This window comes from Populus nigra, chromosome 16, assembly GCF_951802175.1.
Source record: "Populus nigra chromosome 16, ddPopNigr1.1, whole genome shotgun sequence".
Classification (NCBI taxonomy): Eukaryota; Viridiplantae; Streptophyta; class Magnoliopsida; order Malpighiales; family Salicaceae; genus Populus; species Populus nigra.
The window spans coordinates 12,524,739-12,547,581 of NC_084867.1; the positions used below are offsets into that span (position 1 = coordinate 12,524,739).

Genomic DNA, 22,843 nt, shown 5'->3' on the forward strand with positions numbered 1-22,843 from the left:
TTTATAATAAAAAAAATAAAACCCGAGTTAGATCTTTCTTAACTAGTAAGATTTCAACTATTTTATTTCATCTTTAAAGTATATAGAAAATAAAAATAAAAATAATATTGTTTTTCTATGTATACCTATTAAACTTGATTCAAGAATCTACTCGGCATAAATTTTGAATACATTAACTTAAAAAATTTTAAAAATATTGTTTTGCAAAAAAATAAATTTTTATTTAAAAACAAATTAACAGATTTTGATTCGGTCATCCATATTTTTCAATCAAGATAAAAGTATCTATCCTATTAAATTAAATTGTTATTTATTTAATATTTTTATTAAAATCTCAAACTCCTAAAAAATTAAGTCATAAATTAAAATAAAATGCAATCTTTATATTCAAATCATTGAAAGCTGTAGAATTCATGACAGACAACAAAAACGAAAAAAAAAGGGAAAAAAACAAAAATATTAACTTGGACACCACTGATACGTTATACTGTCATTGACATCATACTGGCCCCAAAGTTTTGGCTTTGTACATCTAGAAAGTAACCTCTCATTGCTTTAGGATAATGTTTGGAAATAGAAAAAATAGAGATAATAAAAACAAAAATATATTGGTTGAAAAGATAAAAATATAAATATAAAATAAATTTATTTTTAAAATAATTTTTATATTATTCAAAATAAGAAATACAAAGAAATATTTATTATTTATCTTTATTGTTTGTTTTTTCTATTTCAAAATAGTAACCAAACACTACGAGATAACATCTGTTGTTAAGATGCAAGTTAGTCATATCTGATGATGAAATGGTAATTAACGGTGGAAAAGCCAGATTATCATAATCTGAAAATGTGAAATAAATGTCATTTTTATCCTCGCTGCTAACATGTAATTGTTCATCACCTACGTAAAACAATTTTTGGGTTTCTAGCAGTGTTCTTCAGTGACAGGGGGACCTGTGATCCCAGCAAAAATATACCATGTGAGCAGCAGGGGAAAGAATGTCCTACTAGAGGACTGAATACCAAAATTATTTGAGTTCAATCTATTTGTTTGTACCAAATCTATCTGATTTCTTTGAAACTCCATGCATAAGTAACAGGGAAAATCACACAAGGATAATGTATAACTGATATGAAATAAAGGATCAATCACCGAGGCATCTGAACAGCATCAAAAGAAACGTAGTTTCAAATTCGAAACCAACAACAATGTCAAGAACTGTAGTGCCATCAAACGTCTTAACGCACATGAAGCTTAGTAATAGCAACCAAGATCCGATGAGAAAACACACAGAAAACGAACCATCCAAACGGAAAACAAAGCTAAATGACATGTCATTCCTCCAATTCCCATGGTCTGTGAAACCATGGGAAATACAGAGGAGTTTCCAGATAGTTAGATTCACGCACAAACTCCACTATTTGATTTGCCTAGTAAAGGTGCAAGCTTGTGTAACATCATTTCCAAAAGAGAATCGGTGGCAATCTCCTTCACCGCCAAAAGAGATGGAGATTTGCCTGTAGATTTTCAAACAAAAAACATGATGTTTTCCAGGTCTGCATGCAGCGTAAAGAACCTCTCTTCCAGCAAAGCTGCCGTTGAAAGTGATGATGAAGTCCTTGAAGATGATGAAGATGGAGACTGCCCTTCCATTACTGCCTCATGGTAAAGCCTTCCTCTATAAGCAACAAGGTCAGCATAGTAGACTGGGGGGACTAATGACACAGGTTTTGTGCAACGAGCAAATGTGAAGCACAAGTTGTATATGAGCCTCTGCAAGTCGTCCGAACTGAGGCCATGCTCATCCCATAGAACATAATAATGCGTGGGCTTGCTTGTCCCAAGGCTTCCGTAGTGGCTACAGAGGTAAAAGTCATACTCAAAAGGATGAACAATTGTTGTGTCCACAACTGTGCCTGGAGACACATTGCCAGTAGATCCCTCGTCCCCAGGAAAAAGACGAGTCTGGTGCCGTTTCTGGGCAACAATGAGTGTTATGGTTGGGGTGTAATTGATTGACCTGAATGCCTTCATGATGTCCATTAACTCTTCATTAAGAACCATATCAAACTGGCCCTCACTGACCCCATCACGAAAAATCACAATCTTCTCAGGTTTCGCTTTATTGAGCCGGGAATAACATTCAACAAGCTCCAAGCACATATCACCAAAATTCAGAATCTGCTCTTTACGATGATACTGAGGACGAACTCGAGCTGCATAGCGGTTTGCAGCTGGCCAATTTATAGTACCAACAACAGCTGCAATGGATGGACTAGTTCTGTTTTGAGCACCAGGATGATTGACATCAGCCCCAATAAACATGACACGGTTTTCATTCCCAAAGTACGGGAGTCTGCCACTGAGCTCTGCATTGCTTCCTCCAAGCTTAGCATTAATCTTGAGACCAAGATTGGCAAGGTACTGATCCTTTCCTTCATTGGCAGGAGTGGACAAACAACATTGTGTCACAATACCAACTTTGGTTTCAGAAATCCATTTGAGATACTTGTAACCAGGATCCTTCCTTGACATGACACAGAGAAGAAATTGCAACTGGCCTCCGCAGCTTTTGTGAGCCTGTTCATTGACTGTTTCAAGTTGTTCACGAAGCACATCAACATTAGAGAACTTCCGCATGCTAGTAGGTTGATAAAAGAGAGGCTCCTCCATGCGAATCCCCAGATTCTGGCATCGAGCAATCAGCTTAGGGATGAATCGGCGTGGATTTAATCGGTCTTGATAATCATCAGAGCTGAAGTCAAGAACAGCCCATCGCTCAATTGGTTTCCCTTCAACCACTCCTTTCCCAACAAGATTCCATTGGCACTTCTCCTTGTCAACTGGTATTTTAATCACCCTGCCATCGGGGGCACCTACCTTCAATTCAGGTGGCCCAATCACACGACCCATCAATGAGGTCATATTCTTGCTGACTTCTACTCCAAAATTTTGGATAATCTCTCCACTGCAAACAAAATAATAAACAACATGAGGAACCCATCCTCTACTTTAACCAAGAATATCATATCGCAAGTTACATAACACACCCAGAATGCTTATCATATTTAAGAGTTCTACGCTTGCTTCTGTAATATTATGCAAATGTACCATACAATAATCCCCCATGTAAAATGATGCAAGCATACCGTGCAAAAAAGACACTTCCCAGACTTAAGATTTTAATCTTGACAGAAAATCAGTCATTTCTGTGATCCTCAGATAGGCAAGACTTGAATATGCATTGCATTGTATATTCCTCTGTCAAGAACTATAATATTAATTGTATTCAGGGTGCACATTCCATAAAAACCACATGTTTGAGCAGCAGCTGTATTCACCAGGGTGACATACCATGATACTAAAAATGACATGGTCAACAACCATAAATACATATGATGAGACTATGACATTGCCTGTAACTGTAAAGAATCCTTGTTGCTTAGACAAATCCCAACAGAAAAATGAAGCTGTCGTGCAGTTGGATAAAATAACATTACTTTCAGCAGTTTTATCAAATGCTACTGTAACAATCAACACAACATTTAATTAAATATGTAATAGGGAACATACAAAGGATGAAAAAGTTATAAACAAATTGGAAAGCAATAATCAATCAGAAAACCATCTCAATTCATTATTCTTTGTGAAATATGAAAAAACAATCTTAATCTAAAAGCTTAGGCTATTAGCTGATGATCCAAGAATGGTTTTATATTACTCTCTAAAACACTCCTCGTGTAAAAGCTTTTTGGACTTGAAATTTGCATGTACCCACCATTACTTTGTACTTATTTTTTTTTATAAATTTTATTAATTAGAATGGGATGGTAATATTCTAACACAGATATTTGGTCATCAAGGCTTTATTTTTACATTAACGAACAATCTCAACTTAAAAGCTTAAACTATTAGGTGAAGCTTTTACTATCTAACATGAAGCAAACAGAACACCTGTGTAAAAGAGATGAGCTTCAATAATGTATCAGAATGAAAAGACAACGTGTTGCATATACATACCTACAAGGTCCATCTCGATCCTGCACCATCCTGCATATTGTTTTCTGTCTATCCTTTGGATTTGCTAGTGAGAATTTCTTCAACATCTTGGCTTCAGTTTCCTTCAGATACTCTTTTGGAAATACTTGCCCCTCAACCAAGACACAGAACTCCATTGGTACATAGTTCTTCATCTTGCTTTTCATCTCTAGGCAAGGGATATTTTGATGCACTATATCTCTGTGATATTTTTGCCTGAAATATTCAACAAGCCTAACATTCTGCGAAGCCTTGCCATCTGGATCTTCTTGAGGAAATGTAATATATTGAGCGTCATCTCTCGTCAACCCTGTAATAACATATTTTTGTTTGGTGACACGGTGAGTCACTCTAACTTTCAGTCCCCTCAGCACACCTTCCACAGCCCTCCTAAAGCTTCTAAAATTATTTAAATTAAACCCAGAAATATGTTTTGTCAAGAATTCTATCACAGAAAGTGGCTCATGAAATGACAGAACAGAATAGTCCAAGCATAAAGCTATGCCTTGGGAGGTCGGTTTGAGGCTATGTTGGCACCCTCTAGATGCTATGATTCCATGCCCAAGGTGAATTTGATGATCTCTAACAGAATGGAAGCTACGGGAAACAGAGATCATTGTCCTAGCTGGGTGCTCCTTCACCACGACATCCATCCCTTGCAATATGTCACGAGGTGTTGAGCAAAGTTTCCCGTCCAAGTAATCCTTCAGCTTGTGCAGCTCAAGTTCATTCACAAGCTTTATGGTAAACAGGTAAGAACGTGGTTTGGCATCTTCTGCCTCAGAGACCTGCACTTTAAATGTTCCAGTGGGCAAGGAAACTGCACTGAAAATGTTCTTCTCCCCGTCATAAGCAGTCATAGCACGAGGAAACGAAGAAGGATCATCAGCAAATAACTTATCCCTGATCATTGCCAAATTGGACTTTGAAATTTTCCCAGGCCTGCCATGCTTTGGAAGCACTTCTTGCTTGATATTAACATCATAATGCCGTATGATGCTCTTAGGATTGAACTTGACAAGAAAATGATTTACAAGAAGTCTAGGAGTTCGGACAGCCAGTTTGCCACCTTTATCTGGTCGTAGAACTGGACTAATCCTATTAGCACTGACAGAAGCCAATCCTTTTGGCACATTAGGACCTGCAAAGAAAAGAGAGCTTATCCCATTAATGTTTCCAACATATGACAAATTCAAAGTATCCAATTGTTGTCATAAAAAATTATTGAATCTTGGAATAGACAGATATTCAGCATCTAGTTGCTCTATCTGCAGTTGCCCTGACTTCGTATTCATTCAAGATTGAAAAAAGAAGAAGAAGAAGATGCTGTCCCAAAACCAATTTGTTAATAAAGACAATAAAAGGATGAGCATGATTTCTTTGCTACATTGTTGCGTTAGCTACAGATAATAACTATCTGAACCTAGTTGAATTTTGAATTTCAAGCATACCATCATCCACTAACTATTTTCTAAACCCATGTTGTTAAAAGCAAGACAAGGACAGTAAAAAGTTGCAAAAACTTCTTATCAAAGTCATGAACACACTGTCCAGGAGATTTATCCCCATTTTGTCTAACAATTTAAGAAAAATACAAAAATTAAAATGACAAAGATCCACGAAATACAAATCACCACAACTTGGATTGAAGTTGAACAAAAAAAAAACACAAGCAGGGCATACTAACTTTTTTGTACAAGTCAATGAAATAGCATCCATCAAAAGAGGAAAGATAAAAGAAAAAATCTAGCAAAAATTCAATGCCCCCCTACAGAAGCATAAAGCCCTGGATTGGGGTATAGTAAGTAAATAAACTTGATTATGATCTGATTTTCTTTCTTCCCGGTTCTTTTAGCGAATCATTAATAAATAAGATTGATGAAGAGAAAATTAAACACAGTTTGAATTGACTGCTATACAGTTCCAAATTTGGCTTTGCTCCTAAATTGGTGAGCATAGTCAAAATTCAGAATTGCTACTTTTTGCTTTTATGCACCTAAGAAGTATGCAAGTTGTGACTCTTGCTCGCAAATATTATAACAAAATCAAATTCAAAACATATCGTGAAGCAATGATCAGGTTGTCAACAATTACAGGTCTCAAAAATATAGTATCTCACCGATCGCTCAGCAACCAATCAAAATTTCATTATGTAACACCCTCATGATATCTTTTAAGGATTTTCTTAGAAAGTAAAGACTACTATACCCAACAACAAAGGTAAGAACGCCCAAAAAATGAAAAAAATAACAACAAGAGAATTGATCAGGGATCACTGCATTGCCAGTAGAAAGACACCATTCCAGTTTGGTAATTAACAATAAACAAAGTCCAAAAGACCCAAGTCTGGTACACGACACGTCATGAATATCACTCCTATTTGATATGCAATGCAAACAAAGTTACTTCATTAAACAAACTAAAAAGAACAAAACTGCAAAACCCAGAAACACAGACCATAAATACAGTCTAAATTGTAACTCTTCCGTTCCAACACTTAACATATCCAGAACAATATAAGTTTTAAAGCCCAGAAACAAAAATCCCTTCTTTTTATCCAACTTGAAAAAAATCAACAAAAAGTTTCAAGCTTGAACCAAAAAAGACATACTAATTCATCAAACAACAAAAAATATTAACCACGACCATTTCATATTCTTTGCAAATCATCAGCAACCGAACTGAATACACAGAAAGCAATATACTTGATAAACAAAAAAGATGCTTACTAGGTTCAAGATCACCAGAAGAACTAGAACCAGAAGCCCAATTGCTAGATGGACTCACATTAACAGGTCTTGAAGGTCCCTTTCCTCCCCCAGTTTCTGACACCTGGTCTCTCCTTCCTTCTTCACTACTACCACGGACTTCCCAGCCCCTTCTAGGCCCCATTTCACCACTTTGACTGGTTGGAGCACCTCCATGCCGCTCTGAATGTGATCCAACACCCCTTGTGCCCCCCAGTCCACCAACACTTTGACCGGGTGGAGGACCACCACCGCTACCTTGATTGTTGGGTCTCCAATGCTGACGTGGACCGCCAGCACCAACATACCCGCCAGCACGACCACCGCCACCATACCCGCCAGCTCGACCACCGCCACCATACCCGCCAGCTCGACCACCGCCACCATACCCGCTAGCACGACCACCATCATAACCGCCACTACGACCACCATCTCTTCCTCCCCCTCCATAACCTCCTCTACCACCATGACCACCTCTTCCTCCGCCTGGATAGCCTGCTCTCTCCATTGGATAAATCGGGAGTAACTCGGTATTAAATCGGGAGTAACTCGGTAAACAAAGAAAACTCAAGTGAGATTTTGGAATAAAATGCAAGAAAGTTGCGAGCTTAGGCAGCTTACAGCGAAAAACTATCTAAATTTGTTAAGAGCTAAGCTTTAAATAGTAGAAATATTCCCATTTGTTTATAATTTTCATAATTTATAGACTTTTTTGCATAAAATTATTTAAATTTAAATTTAAATAGAATAAAATCTAAATCATTAAAATTTAAGAAAAGATCCTAAAATAATTAGAAAAATAAAAAAATTCATTGAACAGTCCATTCTAGCCCGGATTTGAATATGCTTTTAAACTTGGATCTTGTTGTCTTAAAATTTTTATAAAAAAACATGATATTTAAGATATATTAGCTAGATTTTAATCCAATTCAATAATTAAATTAAAGATTATAAGTTTATAACTATTTTTATAAAAATATGATTATACAGCGTCATGAACTTTTCATTAATTTAATAGGCTTGGAATATAATTTAGTAAAGCCAGAGATTGTGCTTTCGGTGAGTTGGATTTGTAGGGTAAATAAAAGGGAATTTACGTGGGATGCAAGGAAAGTGCTTAGCTGGTGGGATATCGATAAGAAACTCAAAATATCCTTCGTTGGTAGATAAGAGCTTGAAATCTTTTTATATTAACACAAAAACATAATAATTAATATGTGTTTTTAGTTGTTTTAATGAAATTCTCTTTCTTAAAGAATCCTTTTCATTGATTTAAAAAAGTAACGTTTTACATAAAACTAAATAATAATGTAAAGTTATGGTCTGATGATTGGTTTGATTTGTGTGGTGGGTTAAAAATTATTTATAATCATTTGATTATTTTAGTTTTTTTATATAAAAATACTAGTTTTTCTATTTTTATTCAATATATTTTCTAGCTCTTTTTATATAAATACTTGTAATAGGTTTTTTACAAGTAAAATTTGAATAAATAAAAATTAAATATTTTTAGTATATTTCTATAGTTACCATGTTTTTTATTTTTAAAAATTTTAATTTATAATAAATTTCATTATTATTCGCACGCGATCGCTACATTAATTATTTTACTATGCATTAAAAAAAATGAAAATAAGAAGCTAAACAATCACTCATCAATTGAATTAATTCATGGTTGTAAGTATAGACTTCATGTAATTAATAAAGAGGGAGAATAAAACATGGAGAATTTTTTTTATATAAAAAAAAGGGGAAAATCCAATCCTTCTTTTTGTTAAGTAAAAAAAGTAGCTATAAGGATAGAGTAGTAATTCACTTATTTCCCCTTTATGCTGTTAAAATTGCTAAGAGCGTTGACTTTTTTGGCACTCTTGGGAAGAAGGGCATAATGATGATAGAAATTTGAGGGGGGGAAAACAGAGAAGTGTCGAGGACGAATCCAGAAGGTTCGGTGGAAACTAGGAATAAAGTGGGGGCCACGTAGAGGCCGGTTTTAAGGAAAACGTGTTCATGAAAAGACGGAGATACTCATGTTGTTTTGCACAAATATTATCAATAATTAATTTAACCTTTTCTGATTTTTTGTGTCTTTAGCTTGTTAATAAACATTGTATTAGAGGACAAATTCAGTTATAATTAAGTATCGATAACCATGTAATTAGTGCTAACATTTTATTCTTTAGTTTTGTCGTGTTCAATGTAATTTGTTAGCGCTACCTTGATATCTTGATTTAGTATCTGGTTAATTTTATATTTAATAAAAAAATTAGATTAATTTGTTATCTAATAAAAAATATTTTAATTTTTATAAAAATAAATCTTTTTTCAAAACAAAATGATTTTGATTTTTTTAAAATAATTTCTAAACCAATTCATTTAATATATAACTCTAGCTTCATGCTGAGGTATGATTTTTGGTGTGTAATTATATGAGATGTCTTGAATGAAAGCATGAAATAATTAACACCAATTACTTTGGAATTGGGGCTTTCCTTTCATTAATCTAAATATTTTGGCTGATTTTTCTAAGGTTCTTGTTTAATCTGTGAAGAGATTCATTGGTTTTGGATTATAGTATATGAAAGTGGACATTCTAAAGTAATGTATGGTGAATTCATTTTTTACAGGACTTTGATTCCAAGGCAGGAATATTCTATATATAAAAAATAATTATATGTGATGATTTTCATTTCTTATTAGTTAAATTCATTGTTTAAAATCTCTATAACAATTATTATTTTACTGGACTTTGCTTAATTAATTTTTATAATGGTCAATGAATTACTTGTAATTTATAATTATTTTTATTTGAGTACATGTACTTTTTTTCTATTTAAGTACTTGTATTTATAAAATTAGATCAATCAAGTACCTCTGTTAATTTATGTCACAAATTTGTTAATGGAACAATTATTTCTGTGCCAACGAGTCATGTATTGGAAATAGACAAAAGATTGACACCGTTTAGGAATTTTATTTTATTTTTTACTAAAAATTTATTTTTTTATATGTTTTGAATAGTTTTGATGCGGTGATCTCAAAAATAATTTTTAAAAAATAAAAAAAAATATTATTTTAATATATTTTAATATGAAAAACACTTTATAATACAACTGCAACCATACTCTCAAATAGATATATAAATTACTTGTAGTTCATGATTTTTCTTAGGATAAATGACTTAAAAAAAATTTCTTAGGATAAATGATTTTTTTTTTATGAGTACAAGTGTTCAAATAGTTAAAAGATCAAACAGGTACTCAAATACAAAAAGTTATAAAGAACAGGTACTTGATTATAAAATTAATAAAATTTCAACCTGATACCTAGCAGAGAATTACTTGGCTATCATATTAATATTCCGGCAACAAAATCAACCACGATACTTGATTGATCAAATCTCATAAGGATTCGTACTCAAATGAAAAAAAAAATCAATACATGTCATGGGTACATGAACTTCTTTTTTTTACGAGAAAAATTATAGACACTAATGACACTTAATGGCATCATAATTAAGCCTTTGAAAAAATAAATAAAAATAGAAGTTTCCATACTTAGCATTTCACGTTTAAGATTTAGAGATAAGTTTCGGTGCTCTTTTATATATATATATATATATATATATATATATATATTTGATTCAGTAATACTTTTTTTTGGTTGGAAAGCTTGTGCTAACATGAAAAATGAGTTTGGGAGCTAAAATTACAAAAATAAAAAATAAAACCAGGCTAAAGAATATGATATTATCCACCCATAAATAAATCTATGAGGTATTATTGGAAGAGCTTTGCATATTGCATCATTATCTTATGTGAAATGTTCTAGAATACATCTTATGTTTTGCATGTATTATCAGGTTTCTTGAGTTATTCATAGTTGTTTAAGCTATGGTTTGTGGAAACATAGTTTTTGAAAAGTTGAGTGTGTAATATTCTAGAATAAAATAGATATTATCCCACTTGGTGGGGCTTGTGTTCAAGATCTTGTTGATTTATGGATCTCATCTCATACTTACTTAGATCCTTTTCTACAAGAGATGTAGTGAAACTCAAACAAAGATTGATGGCAACTAAATCCTCGTTTGGAGTGTTTCATGTGAGAACAATGGTTTTAGCTCATTCTAAGTATAGGATCGCAATCGTTACTTGTTTCCTTGTCATTCTACTCTATCTCTTCATAAAATTAGAGTTTTCATTAAACACGCAACGGTGTATGTATGAGAGCTTGTTGTCGTGCATGAGAATGAGTGCAAAGATGTAGATACATCATTGAGTATCTGTATCTAATGTGAGAGTTGTTTAAGACCTGAGAGAGTTAGAGTCCCTATGAAATGAAGATCAATTACTCTTCCTTGTTCTAGACTTTAGCTAGTCATAAAAAGAATTTTTCTATGAAAATTGAAAGGTTTGAAACAAAAATAAACTAGTTTTTTTGTTTAGTCTCCATAAACAACCTCAAATGATAAAGTTGTGAAAAAACTTCATATAAAAATTAGGTTTTTCACGGGTTGCGATTCTAGATCAAGATGTGTGAAACAAGTCCCTCATAAAACCATGGACTCTTTGTTGTTTAAGCCAGTAGGTATATGAGATAAATAATATACAAGATAATTGAGAGAAAATATGTAGTGAAATTGAAATGTTTAATATGAGAACATTGTTTGGCTTTTTTTGTATACCTAGTGACCTAAGTATTTATAAATCTTGTATACCATGAAGAGTTGGATAATAATTAATTGGTAAAAATATTGACATCATCATCAAATATAATATAATATGCTGCCAACCTTACATTAAAGTTTGTGCTCGTAAAAAAATATATATAAAGGCATGCAGTATATCTAGGCTGCTACCCAAACTAACTGCTCCTCTCTCTTTATTTTTTTTAAATGTGGACCATCAGCATTTATTTGCTATATTATATAATGTAAATAAATAATACAATGTTTTTATTTTTTTGGAGTTGAAGAGAAATATCTAAACACATGTTTTATTTTTTAAAATAATCGATATTTGTAACAATTAAATACTATTCTTACACCCCCTAACTTTAACCGCCGACCCTAATATATTTCTTTTTTATCAAATATCATGACCGGGCAGGCACTGGCCTCTAATATATTTCCTTTTCCTTTTCTATATATAAGCGACCATCTCAAAAGGGAAAAAAAAAACTTGCAATGAGCTCATAATCCAGATCCAATCCTCTTGGGCTGTGCAGAAAACTTCTGCAGACTAGGCCTAAAGCTATAAGGAAATTTGAACCGACTCAAGGTCTCTCTCTCTCTCTCTCTCTCTCTCTATATATATATATATATACACACAGTACAGAGACGCCTAAATTAAATTCTCTAAATTGTGTGCGAAGACGTGGGATTAATATCTCCTCTCACATGAATCCCAGAGAGAGAGAGAGAGAGAGAGAGAGAGGCAGTGGTTGTTGTTCATGCAAACCCTTCTACCTCTTTCTGTCTCTCTGGGTCTCCTGGTTAGAGGATCACATAACAATGCATGTGAACCGGGGCCATACAATGAAGAATCCAATCTGGTTAGGTTTTCGCCATCTATTTTGCATTCACCTTTAAGTTTCACGAATCATGGAGTTGTTCTTCAAGAAGGTAACTATATTCATAGCTTTTGTAATCCAGGTGATATGCATTGAAATTGCTCTAAAAAAGAATAAAGATCAATCTTGCACCTTGCCCTCTGATGATTTACTTAACCTTGCTCTAATGATATCTACTTACGATTCTGCTGAGCCTAAATCTATTGATTCTCAAGACCATCCGTCTTTAGCTTTGCTAACATGGTGATTTCGATTTCTTTTTCTTTTTCTTTGAAATGGAATTGGAGTTTTAAAAATACCATGAGTTCTTGATGCTACATATTTCATACATGGGCCCAGAAAACATGGGCTTAGTTTCCATAAACATATCATAGACTTTAAAGAACATGGGCCTGATCCTCGAACAAATATTTGGCGAGTTAGGCTAGAAATATTGGTATGGTTGTTGGGTTAGGTGTGTCATGTGCGTGCGTGGAGTGGGTCGAATTTTAAATTAATTATTTTTTTTATATATTTTTAAATTATTGAAAGCGCTGAGTTTGAAAAAAAAATAATTCTCTTTTATTTTTCATATCAATATTAGGCAACCAATTATCATAATTTAGCAATTTTCATTTTTTTTGACATGTTTTCATTTTGAGAGTACGTAAATTTATTTTGAAATTATTCAAAAATAATTATTTAAATTTTTTTATTTATCTCTTCAACCAAATACACTTATGTTTTTTTTCTATATTTCTCTATTTTGTACAATTTAAAAAACCAAAAAAATTTAGCAAGACAAACAAGTCATCATGGTTAACTCGAATCAAATTGTAAGAAATACATACCGATCACTATAATTTTAGGTTTATTTTATCATGGTATCTATATTCTTAATTTTTTTTCCATAATATTTTGAGAAGATTCAATGTTGCTTGATAGCTGAAATTCATATTTTGGAGACCCCTCCGCTAGTTAATCATAAAATGAAGAAGACAAAGCAGCCATTAAACCAACATTGTTTTTAATCGTTTATTTACATCAAACAAGAAAATACATTAGTTCACGGGCTAACTTCCTGCTCGGCTCAGGCATCTTGCATGGTTTGGTAGCAAAAGGCCACTGCTCTTTCCGGCCACTGCAGCTTCACAGCAAAGTTATGCCAGACATTGCCAAAAAGATCATAAATCTGACAGGTCAAAACTAAAATTATAAAAGTGTTTTTTCAGTTTATATATTTGGTATTTGTTTTTTTTAGTTTAAGACTTGTTTTTTACTTGTTTCTTGTGTTCTTTTTATATTTATGTGTAAAAATTAAAAATAATTATGAAAACTAATATCTCTATTTAAATTGAATTTTAAATCATGATGGCATGGAGATGCTAATACTTTAACCTCCGATAAACAACACTAATCATCTTGAATTCTTTTGAGAAATTAGCTTCTAGAATTGATTATTATTATTATTATTTATTAATATGAATATCTGGGTCAGCTTACATATATCTCAACTAATTTACGAGTCTTGAAGTTAACAATTATATAAGACTCTAAAGACTATGAGAGAAATTATTATTATTATTATTATTATTATACAAGAGAACTTTGAGTTTGAAATTTTTTAAAAGAAAAAAAAATATTAGCTCCAATGAGCTACAAATTCACTAGTAGGATCTATATTTTTCTCAGAAATATTTCTTATTATTTCCTCCTCTGGATTCATTTTCTGTATCGGACTTGATATGTAGTTGACTTGGATTCTTCTTCCAAGACAGGAAGGAATAACGAGGGAGGAGCTAGGCTCCAAGGAGGAGATAGATAGCCACGTGAGGTGCCCAAACAACTGTGACGCCCAACATGCACTGCAATTCCAGACAAAATGCTTTGCTATGCGAGCCACCGTGGAGGTCCCTTTTCTTGGACATGCTATCCTGTTCAAGGGACACATGCCGAGAGATCAGCCATAATAAGTATATATATATTTTTTTCAAATTAGCACAATAAACACATAAAATTATTAGTATAACATAGTTTGAAAAACATTAGGTGAGGAGCACATGTATTTTAAAAGTACAATGATCTAATAATCTCGTCTCTAGCCAGCTAGTTAGATTTGGTTATATTAATTGATAGATTATTTCGTATAAAAATTATATATTTTTATTTAATTTATAAATTAAAAAATAAACTTTAATTAAAATCTCTATTCCATTCATAAAGTCTTTTCCATCTAAAAAGTTATTATTCATATAGTATTTATTCTCTGTTTTTCAAAGAGTAAAAACTATATTGTGATAATGTTTTGGTTTTTTTAGATTGATTTTGTTGTTATTTTTAGGTTTTGTTAGGAGCGGCTTGGTAATTTTAAGTTTTTAAAAATTATTAAAAAAAGAAGCTGATGTGTGCATTTCGAGTGTCATGGCCTCCGCGTTAGAGGTTATCATTTTCGATTTGGTTCGGTTTTTATTATAAAAATAACAAAACTGAAATTTTATAAAATACAAAAAATAAAACTAAAACCGAACCGAAACCGATTGCAACCGACTAGTTTCAGTTCAGTTATTTTATATTAAAAACTGAAAGCCAACCCACCAATTTCGGTTTGATTGGATTTGATTATTTTATATTAGAAACTAAAAATTATATTGTTTTTTGGGTTTTTTAGACTTTCTAATGGGTTTTATGATAGGGTTAGTTTCGGTTTGGTTCAATTTTTTTTTGTTTCGATTTTTTTATATTTTTAAACTAAACCAGTTTGGTTTGATTGAGGTTTTTTGGTTTCAGGCTCATGAAACCGAAACTGAATTGAACCAAATATTTTTTTTAAATATTCTAATTGGTTTAATTAGGTTTTTTTATGGTTTGGTTTTTTTAGTTTTTTTTCTCACCCCTACTCTACGCAATTCAAGTGGTGCATGAGGGACTGTGCGGTGGCCAAAGTCCTACTTTCACCGTGATGCATCGTTCTCTTTCTAGTGGTGTGGGGCATGCTCACAGAGAAGGTTTGGTTAGGCTGCGGTGGATGTTTTTTCTTTCTTCTCTCATTTCCAAGAAAAATATGCTTGAACTTCCAAAAAAACAATTATGTCCTTCAATTTGTAATCTTATCAATTATGGTTCATCTTCTTTTAATTATTGTTTATTTGACTTTTGATGTGTTTTGAAGTTTGGATTTTTATTACAATTTTATCTTTTGGCATTTTATTCAATTTGATTTTTTTATTCGATTTGGTAAAGTTAACTCGGATTTACTCAAGGTTTTTTTGACATTTTTTCATTAAATTTGTTTTCTTTACTAGGTCATTCTTTTGAATTTTTTTTATTTTGATCTTATATTATAGACTGTTAGCTCATCAAGTTACTCCAAGCTAACTCAATTATTTTTTTTCGGCGTTGTATTTTTTTTATCTTTAACATTCGATTGTTAGGCTTTGAATTTTAGAAAATTTTTTCTTTATGAGGGTTTTTTTATTTTATATCTTATATTATATTTTAATTAATTTAATCTAAATTATCTTAAATTATGAATATCAATTTTTTTTAAGGCGCAACACGGGTAAACCCACTAAAAAGGGGAAATCGAACGAATAAAACGACAGGCAAGATTCATGGTGTCAGTTTTCATCTGAAAAATACCCTCCATAAGCTTGCACGTGTATATCCATGTGGCAGGCTTGTACCCTGAGAACGACAGTTTGGTTGGACTTACCTTCTCTCCTGCTTTTATTTTATCTCTTGCTCAAATCTAGTACCAACACTCCTATTTATTTCCTGCTGCTGAAAATTAAGGTTGGACTCGCGGTCGTCCTTTCACTCGGCCATTATCCCTCCTTGCAATTTCCGCCATTTGTATTTCCCATGCCCATCAACATCATAAATGGGAGCCCTCCACCTTCGTCCACATTATCATGGAAAGGATGATTCGTGATAAATCAGCTGTCAACAATGGCCTCTCCTATCGGCTGTATTATTGCCTTTTCTTTTTTCATCACAGAAGGTTGTACAGCATTGAAAAGGTGGAAGGGTGGCTTGATGCTTTCCAACTTGTTGTTTTACTTGTAGGCTGGTAACAATCATCAAGCAAGACTGGCTATATTCAAGATTTTAATTACATGTTTGATGTAGAAGAATGGTGACCCTTTTCCAAATGGTGCTTTGTGTTCAATCCCCCCCCCCCCCAAATTTTCCCACCACATTTTATTTTCTTGGCTTTTGTTTATCCCATTCTTCCTCTTTGATTGTTCAGGTGATTCAAATTTCAGTACTTGAGTTTAGGTCAAAAAATAACTGAATCTTTTGATGCTTAATAGTATTTTAAAATTAATTTGTGTGCGTTGAAATCAACTTTATTTCTCAAAGGGTAAAAGAATGAGATGGGTAGCATGCTTACCTATATATTGTTTTCTAAATTCTCTCATGCATGCATGCTCAAGTTCAAGATTTGTCCCCTCTCTTCTCGATGCTTCCGCACAAGTTGATAGTTTTTAAAACTTATCCTTCTCTGCTTTTCTTGGTTCAATGCTTTGAACTGTAAGCTGTCTTCTCACTCAAGAAGACAATCAGTCATGGGTTGTGCTTCAAATATGCTGCAACTCGTCTGTTGGCCATGGTCAAAGCTCAACGTGACCCAGAAGCAAACCAGGGAAGGCCAGCGAATTTCCAGCTTTGTGTTGAAAATGGGAGGCAAAATCAAACGGAGTTGAACAGTAATTGATATAGCAATCCAAAAAGGGAAGAAATTGCCTAAAAATTAACATATTCTTTTGACTGAATATTGTATATAGTAAATCCAATAGCGTCAAAATCATTTCTTTATTCAATAGCAAGGGTGTCTTTGCAAACTAGTATGCAAGGCACTCAATAAGGCACTCCCTCTTGGTAAATGGTAACCCCCCCCACATGAAAATACCCACCCAAACTCACAAGAGCAAAGTGCAAAACATACGATTTTTTCTTAATAAAAAAATCAGCACATTTACCTAAAATAGCATATAGGTGTAGACTTATTTATAAAAATAGCATAGTTACTCGAGACACTAAAATTTTACATGCAATAGTTAACGTATTTTTTCAGCTTTTTAACTCGTAGTTAAAAATCCAAGGTATACCCCCAACTGGCAGCAAAATGACCTTCACTTCTCTTGTCTAGTCCCAATTTATTTATTTATTTATTTATTATGGGAAATTATTATGATTATAACTTATTAAGCAGTACTAGAAATTGAAAAAATAAAATAAAATGTGTGCCTTTTAATTTATAAACAGTATAAATGATTAGGTAGTAAAAGCCTACCATATCATCACCTTTCTCAACTCTCAAGGGAAAATTACAATAGTAAAGAAATAATTATCAATACTTGCTTTATAAGAATAATAAATATAAAAAAGAGAAAAATAAGAAAAAAATATTTTTTATTTCAATATATATATTACCATGAAAGGCTACTCATTCAATATATACTCTAAAATTTCTCCATTATCACTTCCCTTTCAAGTCCTTTTTTTTTTTCCTTTTCCTAATCATCAACCACTGCAGATTCCTTTCCTTTTATTTGTTTATTTTTTCCTTCTTTGAAAATCTTAGACAAAAGGGTCAGGGTGATATTGAGTTCATTGTTGTCATGATGTTGAAGGGTTGTCTTGCTTTTGGTTCAGGGGAATTCAGTTTTTTTCAGATTCCTGTTCATGCATGATCATCATCATCTTGTTATTTTCTTGTTGGCCCTCTTTTGGTATCTGGGGTTTCGAAGAAAATTCTGAATCTTTTTGTTATCTGACACCAACACCAATTTGGATTTAAAAGACTGTATCTTTCCTGGAACCACTCTGTTATTCAGGTTTCAAAGGTGAGACATCATGCAAAATCTGTTCCTATGTGTCTCTTTCTTTCTTGTAGCTTGGCATTGTTATCGTTGTTTTTTTGGATTATCTGTTGTTTGCTTCTATCCAGAACATTGACCGAGTAAAGATATGGGCTTTATTGGTTTCTGATCTTCATAAGAGTGCGCTTTTTTTAATGGAGTCACATGCTTCTTGTTTGTGCTTTGGTTTGAATTTGGCATCTGAGTTTGAATGGCCACTCTTTCTTAAATTGTAATATGGTAATCAGTCATATGTTAATGCTATTTGGATGTGTGGCATATTCATGAAATTGACGAATTCTGTGCTATAGTGTTTAAACTGGTTCTGATTATTTTTTTCTCTTCTCCTGGTCATGCAGATTTTTTGATGTGTAGTGAAAAGCAAGCTTCTGATCAAATGATTTCCAGAGATGGGGATTAGAAAGCTGTGGTTATTTAAGTTTCAGAGTGATAGATATTTGGGGTATGTGCTTATACAATTGTAACTGAACTGGGCTGGTTGCGATTTTGTCAGCAAGAATGTTGGTTAAAAGAGTGGTTTGATTGTTTGGTGAGGGGAATCTTAGATGGACATGCCCTCTAGTTGCAAGTATCCAATGTTCTTCGGCAGAAACTTGAATTCTATAACATGTAAAGGTCTTGCTTTGATTGTGATTGCTCTGTTTCTTAGAGTTGTGCTGCTTCCTTCATTCTCTGGCTATGGTGGGGTAGATAAAAACAATCTTGATTTGATTCATAGCCGATCTTTGTCCCTGGATTCTGATAATGGAATTCGTAAAGAAAAATTCTTAGAAGTTCCTCAGATAGTATGGGGACTAAACAATCAAAAGATAGCATTTGCGAGAGCTTGTCTAACTGCTAGAATGCTGAACCGGACTCTGCTAATGCCTAGTTTAAGTGCTTCCCTGTTCTATAAGGAAATAGATCGCCTCCAGCCTATTTCCTTCGACAAGGTGTTTCAATTTGAGAGGTTTAATGCCCTCTGTAATGGATTTGTGCAGTTGGGCCGTTATTCAGATCTTCGGAATCGGACTGGAGTGTATGAGCTTCAGAAGGGAAGTGGGAGGAAGTGGACAATTGAGAGGGATTTGGATCAATTGAAAGAGTTTAGGGAGGATTCATTTAATGGATACGAGGTAATAAGAATAGTTGGGAAGAACCCCTTTTTGTGGCATGATCATTGGCCAGTTAAGGACTATGCCAGGGTCTTTGAATGCTTGGTTTTGGTTGATGAGATAGCTAAAGAGGCCGATAAAGTTGTGTCTAAGATTAGAGAAGTAGGAAAAGAGTTGAGGAGCAAATCTCAGTCTGCTCAGAGTGGTGTCGATCCTGATAGTTCTTTGTTGCAGCCAGTGCCTTATGTGGCGGTTCACATGAGAATAGAGATAGATTGGATGATTCACTGTAAGAAGTTAGAGCAAAGATTAAATGTTAGTGAAATTTGCAGTAGCAAGCAGGAGATCATGGAGAGAGTAGGGAACATTGTTGGCTTAAAAAGTCCTATTGTTGTTTATCTTGCTGTGGCAGATAGTCTTCTTGAAGATTCTTCTATACTCACCGGGTGGAAGGAAGGTTTGCTTCCTGTTGAGAAGAAGAAGCTCAGTGTTGATGGAGTTTACAAGAAATACCCATATCTCATTCAGTCAGCAATAGATTATGAAGTTTGCTCAAAGGCTGATGTATTTGTCGGGAATAGTTTCTCAACATTTTCAAGCCTCATAGCTCTTGAGAGAACACAGAAGATGATTAGAATGGGTGTCACAAGCTCGTGTGGCGTGGATGTAAGATGGCCTTCATATGCATACAATATATTGGGGGAATCCAATGGTCCTCATAAATGGATGACAAATATGTCTGATTCAAGCCTCAAAGCAATTAGCTATGGTTCGAATATCATCTCCTGTTGAAGATTATGGAATGCATCCTGCTACAGACACTTCAATTCAGAACCCTTAATCGAGTTCGCGAGGAAATTGGTTGCTATAGTTTTGAAAGTTTTTTCTGTACAGAGAAACAAGGGTATAGAATGTCAGGATAGCACTTTAGACCAGATTAAGTATACTTTTCATTTTTTCTGTTATTTAAATTTTTTCTATTAATTCACTTATGTTCATAGAGATTGAATATTTTCTCATCTTTGGATGCTGCGTGTGCTGCCCTCAAATTCCGGAAGAGTATTACCAGTCCTAACAGAAATCTTTAGTGAAGTCCATGGATTTATATAACTGGATATCACCCATTTCTGCAATGCTTGGTTTTGGTGACTAGTAGAACGGGTAAAAAGAACAGAAATGGAAATTTAAGAGTTGAACGGTGTTATTCAATAGTTTACTGCACTTGCCTGTGTAATTTTGAGGGTTTAATTCATAGAATACTATTTCAATTGTACATAGTCTGATGTCCATGCAGAGAGTAGAGATTCAGAACTCTTTTCAAGCTCTACATTGCAGGACATCATTATCAAGGTATGTCCTGTTGCCTTACTTGATTAAATCCAACTTCTGATCATGACCTGCCTCACAGAAATCTCAGCAACATCTTGTGAAGTTGCATTCGTCCTGTCTTAGATATGGTGTCATGTTACATTAATCATAGTCTTGAGTGACACATTGTTTTATGCTATGATGTTCTTAATGTATCCTTGTCGATATGGTTGTCTTATGAATTTGTCAAACTCAAGTTTCTCCCATCTCATGCCAATGCCGTGCCTTTCTTCTTCCTTTTCCTGCTGTGCCTTCCATAATTTCCTTTTTGTCTCCGGGATTCAAGGGCGATACAGAAAGGAAAAGGTTAAAGGAGTCGCCTTCCTCCATTTCCTCTGAAACAATCAAGGAATAAAATTCTCTTGTGGGTCCAATGATGTCCAGCCTGCAAAGGAATTTTTGTTGGTCCGCTGTCTTGGTTTTTAGATGATTGATGAACTTTCTTTGTTCAAGGGTTTATCATGGACGATAATGTGATGGCAACCTTAATTATTTTTTTGAATGAATATGTTTCTTGCCATTGACTTTATTCTAAAAATTAAAACAATCTCACTCCATCTAAAATCTCTAGGACAATGAAGATAGAGGGAATATATTCTTATATCCTTTATAATTTTTAAAAATAAAAATCTATTTCAAAATTGTTTCTATTAACCCTATGTGTTTAATGAAAAAACCCGAGTTTTTTTTTAACCAAAACAACGTTATTCCAAGCATGTTTTTTCCTCAAACCGTGTCTTAGGCTTTTGGCTAGATTGACTTCTAGGTTGGATCTCATAACTATTTGACTTGAAGTTAAAAATCTATGGTATTCAAAAGAATATTCATTATTCCGAACTCTATCTATTTGAATTAAGTTATTGATATAATTAAAGTGGTTTAGAGAAATGAAAATAATATATAAAAACAATAATGAAAATCAATATATGATCGTTATATTAATTTAAGTAAATTAATTACAGCAGTGACTAGTTATTTCCTTCTTCAGGTGTCTCTTTTTTTCACATGCTTTTTAGCCAGGCACAAATTAAATACTAATGGACCTTGCTCAATATCATTCGTAAGTAATTCATATTAACATTCAGTGAGGCCTTGCAGTACTGATTTTTACTTTTCTCAACATCATCTTGTTTAGGGTTTTTGATATCTGCTTTCTGGAATTGGTATTGGTGGCTGTTATTTTCTCTACTTATGTGTAACTCCATGTTGATATAGAGATGCCTGCTGTCCCATGTTGAGGGCAATATCCTCCTCACTAGAGTAAATATTGGGATTCTAGTTTCTGTTTATTTCTAAATGTTAACAATCTTAGGTTGTGTTATTGTCCTGTCTACTTGTATTTTATAAATTGCTGCTGCTTTTTTCCTGGATAAATTTCATGCTTCAGCTTGCAATATACTTGATTTCTTGTAAAATCGCTTTTTTATTTTTTCTTGAAGAAAAGCCAGCTGGGATTACTTGTTGGGTTAGACCTTTCACTCAGGAGGTTGAAGCGTGAGGTTTCGTCGGGTGGTGTCTTGAATCAGAAATAACTTGCTCATGCTATCCATTGTGGTGGTCCTCCCCACAGTGCAAGGATTTTTTAGAAACTTCAGATGCGGCCACTGAATCATGTTATAGCAATTCCCACTTCAATATTCAAGATGAAATTGCTATTTTTTTTTTAGAGAAAAATCAGTTTTTCTTGCTACAGTTATAACTACTGCAGGAAAACATTTTCTTCTGAATAATAAGATGCAGCATAAGATTGGATCTTCCTATCATAGTTAAGATTGAAGTTGCTATGATATATAAATGTTGATTCTAATTCATATTTGAAAAAAAAATCATCGAGACTCCAATCCTGCCAAAAAAACCTCCGTACAATTCCGTGCATGGCATTTACTAATTCCACCTCACACCAAGCTATGATGTTAGGTAAATCTTTGGGATGCTAATGTGGCTACACAAATGCAAAATGACTTGAGAGATCACAAAGAGTTATCACAGAAAGGAATAAAATGACAGCCTCCCCATCACTTGCCATCTTCCAAGGTCATATCCATGACCACTTTAGAGGCTTAAAGCTTACCTTAAGCAACTTGTTTCTGGTCCAAAGAGAATCTACTGTCGTAACCCTACCCAAGATGGGAACAAGAACCTATTGATTTCATATCAAAA

The 22,843-nt window shown here is 33.6% G+C and overlaps 2 protein-coding genes across 3 annotated transcripts; one reads left to right on the forward strand and one right to left on the reverse strand.

Moving 5' to 3' along the window:
• Positions 1 to 1,117: 1,117 nt before the first annotated feature.
• LOC133675220 (protein argonaute 2-like) lies at positions 1,118 to 7,430 on the reverse strand. Its single transcript, XM_062096535.1, has 3 exons — positions 6,769 to 7,430; positions 4,022 to 5,180; positions 1,118 to 2,969 (listed from the first exon to the last, which is right to left on the reverse strand). The coding sequence occupies exons 1-3, from the start codon at positions 7,292 to 7,294 to the stop codon at positions 1,529 to 1,531; spliced, it is 3,126 nt and encodes a 1,041-aa protein (XP_061952519.1). The 5' UTR covers positions 7,295 to 7,430; the 3' UTR covers positions 1,118 to 1,528.
• Positions 7,431 to 17,809: 10,379 nt separating this feature from the next.
• On the forward strand, positions 17,810 to 20,334 carry LOC133675243 (O-fucosyltransferase 23-like). 2 transcript variants are annotated; one of them, XM_062096558.1, is made up of 2 exons: positions 17,810 to 18,185; positions 18,560 to 20,334. In XM_062096558.1, the coding sequence occupies exon 2, from the start codon at positions 18,767 to 18,769 to the stop codon at positions 20,105 to 20,107; it is 1,341 nt and encodes a 446-aa protein (XP_061952542.1). In that variant the 5' UTR covers positions 17,810 to 18,185; positions 18,560 to 18,766; the 3' UTR covers positions 20,108 to 20,334. The 2 variants fall into 2 exon arrangements, with proteins under 2 accessions (XP_061952542.1, XP_061952543.1); XM_062096559.1 differs by lacking the exon at positions 17,810 to 18,185 and adding an exon at positions 18,227 to 18,440.
• Positions 20,335 to 22,843: the final 2,509 nt, after the last annotated feature.

What these genes read in the sequence shown, in the direction of transcription:
- LOC133675220 (XM_062096535.1), bottom strand. Translation starts at nt 7,294, where the DNA reads ATGGAGAGAGCAGGCTATCCAGGCGGAGGAAGAGGTGGTCATGGTGGT. An exon ending in TTCTGGTGATCTTGAACCTA is followed by an intron (nt 5,181 to 6,768) that starts GTAAGCATCTTT and finishes TTTTCTTTGCAG; the next exon opens with GTCCTAATGTGCCAAAAGGA. An exon ending in GATCGAGATGGACCTTGTAG is followed by an intron (nt 2,970 to 4,021) that starts GTATGTATATGC and finishes TTTTGTTTGCAG; the next exon opens with TGGAGAGATTATCCAAAATT.
- LOC133675243 (XM_062096558.1), top strand. Translation starts at nt 18,767, where the DNA reads ATGGACATGCCCTCTAGTTGCAAGTATCCAATGTTCTTCGGCAGAAAC.